A 3621-nucleotide genomic window follows, 5' to 3' on the forward strand; every position below is an offset into this window, starting at 1 on the left:
ATAATTATATATACAGTACCTAATTTATATATAATTAATATATAATTATATGTACAGTACCTAATTTATATATAATACTGTACAGACGATAGCAAACTCAATTTAGCCGCTCTGTAGCGTGGCGCAGGGCGGAGGAAAGTAGTTCGGCTGCTCATCCACTATTGGTCCAGATTCTATCAATCTTGTCGCGAAACGAGTCGGCAACAACGTTTTAGGAGCTCCTTTATACGTATGTTGCTACAATTTTTTCGCTACGTTATAGGAATTTCCATTATAGGAACGCACGTTATAGGGGGGTCGACTGTATTAATTATTATGGAGAATAAAGTAAGAGATAATTATTAATTTCAAATTGTGATCCATCTATGTGTTTAATTTTCTCAAAGTCGGATACAAGAAGTGATTTATTCTTAAAATTTACAATTTTTTAGAATTATTATTTTAATGTATGGAAAGATTTTTCATATTGACCAGTGTTATTGTAAAGGGAGGCTACCATTGCCATATGACAATACCATAAACATATTCTTTATTACAAATATAATAGAGAATTATCTTCTATGATAGTCTGTATTATATCATAATGATAAATCTATTTTTAATATACCATAATAAAATTTAAGGAAAAGTTTATATAAATTTTTTGACAAGAAATTTCATAATACAATAGTTCAAAACAATTTAAATCAGTTTGTTTGGTAAAGTAGCGTGTGTGTGTGTGTGTGTACATATAACATTTTATTAAAAATGTTTTTTAATTTGATTATTTTAGCTTGTTTATAATATATTAATTTTAAAACAGTTATTTTTCAATCTAAAATGTTTACATTATTTCAGATATCACCAGGTTTAGCTGATAGTGAATTTGGAAGAACTCGTTTAAAGGAATTCACATTTGATCATTCTTATTGGTCTTTTAGTTCATCAGATCCTCATTTTGCTTCTCAACAACAAGTAAGATTAATGATCAATTATTATTAAGATATAATTAAATAATTTAACTATAATATTTATAGACTTATTTAATAAAAAAATAAGTAACGAATGATATTTGATCAAATTTATTAACATATGAATTTTGAACCATGCTGTTGAATAATTATTTGTGTGTATTGAATTTAATACCTAATGAATTATCCTTGGAAAACATTGTTTGCAAGGGGCATTTGAGGAAAATAGAAAACTGTTCTGGAAGCAAATGAAGAGTATACAAAACAACAGGAATAAAGTATACCCTATGTACAAAGTGCAAATGATGAGTTGCTGTGGAATGAATGTGAGGTGCATTAATATTTTGAGAGGCAGTGGAGATAGCATGAATGGCAGAACAGTTGTGGAGATAAATGTAGTGATGGATGAGGCCCTATTCAACTGAGTGAAGTTAGGAATGCAATAAGAAGAATGTGGAAAAATGGATGCTGTGATTCTGCAACTTATGTTGGAAAAAGGGTATGATTGGGGAAATTATTTGATTGATCTGATATACAAGGGAAAGGGTGAAAGGACAGATTGCAAGAACTTTTGTGGTAAAAGCTTGCTGAGTATACCTGGAAAAGTGTTTGCACAAGTGTTGATTGGCAGAGTTGAGAGGCTGACTGAAAAGCAAATATGGAAGGTGCAATATGGATTTATTAAAGGTAAGTGTGTAGACCAGATCTTCACATTGCAAATGATTGTGGAAAGTTTGAATGTTGGTAAAAATGTGTTTTCAGAGTTAGATTTAGAAAACTCATATGATGGAGTAAACAGGGAGAAACTGTAGCAAACATTATGATTATGGCATGAGAGGTAAACTACTTAGAGGAATGAGAATTATAGCCATGCTCTACTGTTTTCATATATATGTGGATAGTAAAGTGTCAAAGTGGTTTATGATTGAGGATGGTGTATGACAAGGGTATGTTATGTTCCCATGGTTGTTTAATGTTTCCATGTATGCATACATGAGAAGATCAAGTACTTGAGTGTGGAATGAGGATTGGAAATGAACAAGTCTGTTAGTTGCTGTATGGTGATGATACTGAGCTGTTAGCAGAAGGCATGGAAGAGCTTCAGAGTGTTGTGTCTAATCTTGAAGAGGTATTTGAAGAAAATATACTGCAAGTGAATGTGAGTAAAACTAAGGCAATTGTTTGAATGCAAAGTGAGCAAACAGAATGCATGTTTGAGTTGGACAGTGAACAACTGGAAAAAATGAATAAGTTTGTATGTGTAATATGATAGATAGGAAAGGAAGGATAGACTGAGAAATCACCAAAAGAGTGAATGCTAGAGCAAATGTGGTCAGTGCAATGAGTAAATTTGCAAGGAATAAAAGGATGTCCAAATAGGTAAAAATGGCTGTGTAAGAACATTTTCTGCATTCAGTTCGATTTTTCTGCAATATATGTAATCTACAATGCATTGAAGGATTTTTCTGTTGATACCTTTTAATTGAAATTCTTGTCTTTCATCTCTATCGATTGTATTGATAAATAGGATTCAAAATAGTAGGAATAAGCTGCCATGAGACATTTATGCACTGGAAACTCTCTTCCTCCTCGTCTTACGGATTGCATCACAAAAATTGCCTGAATCTCTCATTTTCTTCATGATATTTAATGAATTCTGGCTCAAAGTTCTTCCTACTTTTGAAGGCATTTTTCTTGTATCCTCTTAATTCATATGTTGATTGTTTTGAGTAAATAATACATCGTAAATAATGCATGTCTATTGCAGCATTTTTAAGTGTTAGATGTGGTGTATTTAGTGATATTTCCAGCTTTTAAATTAATGTTCTATTTTTAAAAAATGCATTTGTTTGTATCTGCATCTTCAGACTTGAGGATGACTGTTTACAAATGGAGGAAAATGTCTGTTTTCATTTTATTACATTTATTTTTTGCTGTTTTAGTGGATGCTATTTACATCTAGCTGTGGTTATTTATCTTAATTATATCAGTAGTTTCATAGAGATTGTATTAATATGGTTACACTGGCAAAATCTTATAGAAAAACTGTCATGAAATTATGCAGAACATCTTCAAAACTGAAGTTTCTTGTTAATTTCTGTTTGCTTTGATTATTCCCTGCTTCCATTTACAGCATACATTTTACCACCTGAATGTTCTACTTTGCTTCCAGTAGTCAGAAGCTTCTGCTTGAGAAAGGCAAACGATTGGATAAGAGAAGATATGCTTTACTGAACATCATCATTTGTTTGGAGAATTATTTGATTTTGCTATAAAGTAAAGCTGATATTGAAATTATCTCTAAATTATTTTAAACAATTTGCTTATGTATCTGTACAGTTTTAGATAAACTTTGATATTCTAAAAAATTATTTTATTTTTAAAAACAAAATTATTTTAACACTGTATAACAATGCTTTAAACTTTTTAGATCAAATCAAACTTTTTAAAAACTAATTTAAAAACCAATCGCAACAAAAAATTAAAATTATCAATGTATACTGTATAAAAACAATTACTGAAACGAACCTTAATGAAAATTTCAAAATAATTATTAAATGATATAGGCCTAATTAAACTAACTAACAAAAATTAAAAACAATTCTTTAAAGAAATTAATATTTATAGAAAAATGTTATTATATATATAATGTAATGTTATTATATATATA

General features: G+C 29.7%; 1 protein-coding gene across 1 annotated transcript in view; it reads left to right on the forward strand.

Annotated features, from left to right (window-relative positions):
• Positions 1-837: 837 nt before the first annotated feature.
• LOC111635824 (kinesin-like protein KIF16B) overlaps positions 838-3621 on the forward strand; it is a gene marked incomplete at its 5' end in the record, with an annotated part of 47335 nt that continues 44551 nt past the window's right edge. Inside the window, one exon of the mRNA XM_023380926.1 lies at positions 838-954. Coding sequence (XP_023236694.1) covers positions 838-954 — 117 coding nt within the window. The remainder of the gene's footprint in view (positions 955-3621) is intronic.

The sequence above is a fragment of the Centruroides sculpturatus genome, unplaced genomic scaffold (assembly GCF_000671375.1).
Source record: "Centruroides sculpturatus isolate CEXI.00-Female unplaced genomic scaffold, Cexi_2.0 scaffold983, whole genome shotgun sequence".
Classification (NCBI taxonomy): Eukaryota; Metazoa; Arthropoda; class Arachnida; order Scorpiones; family Buthidae; genus Centruroides; species Centruroides sculpturatus.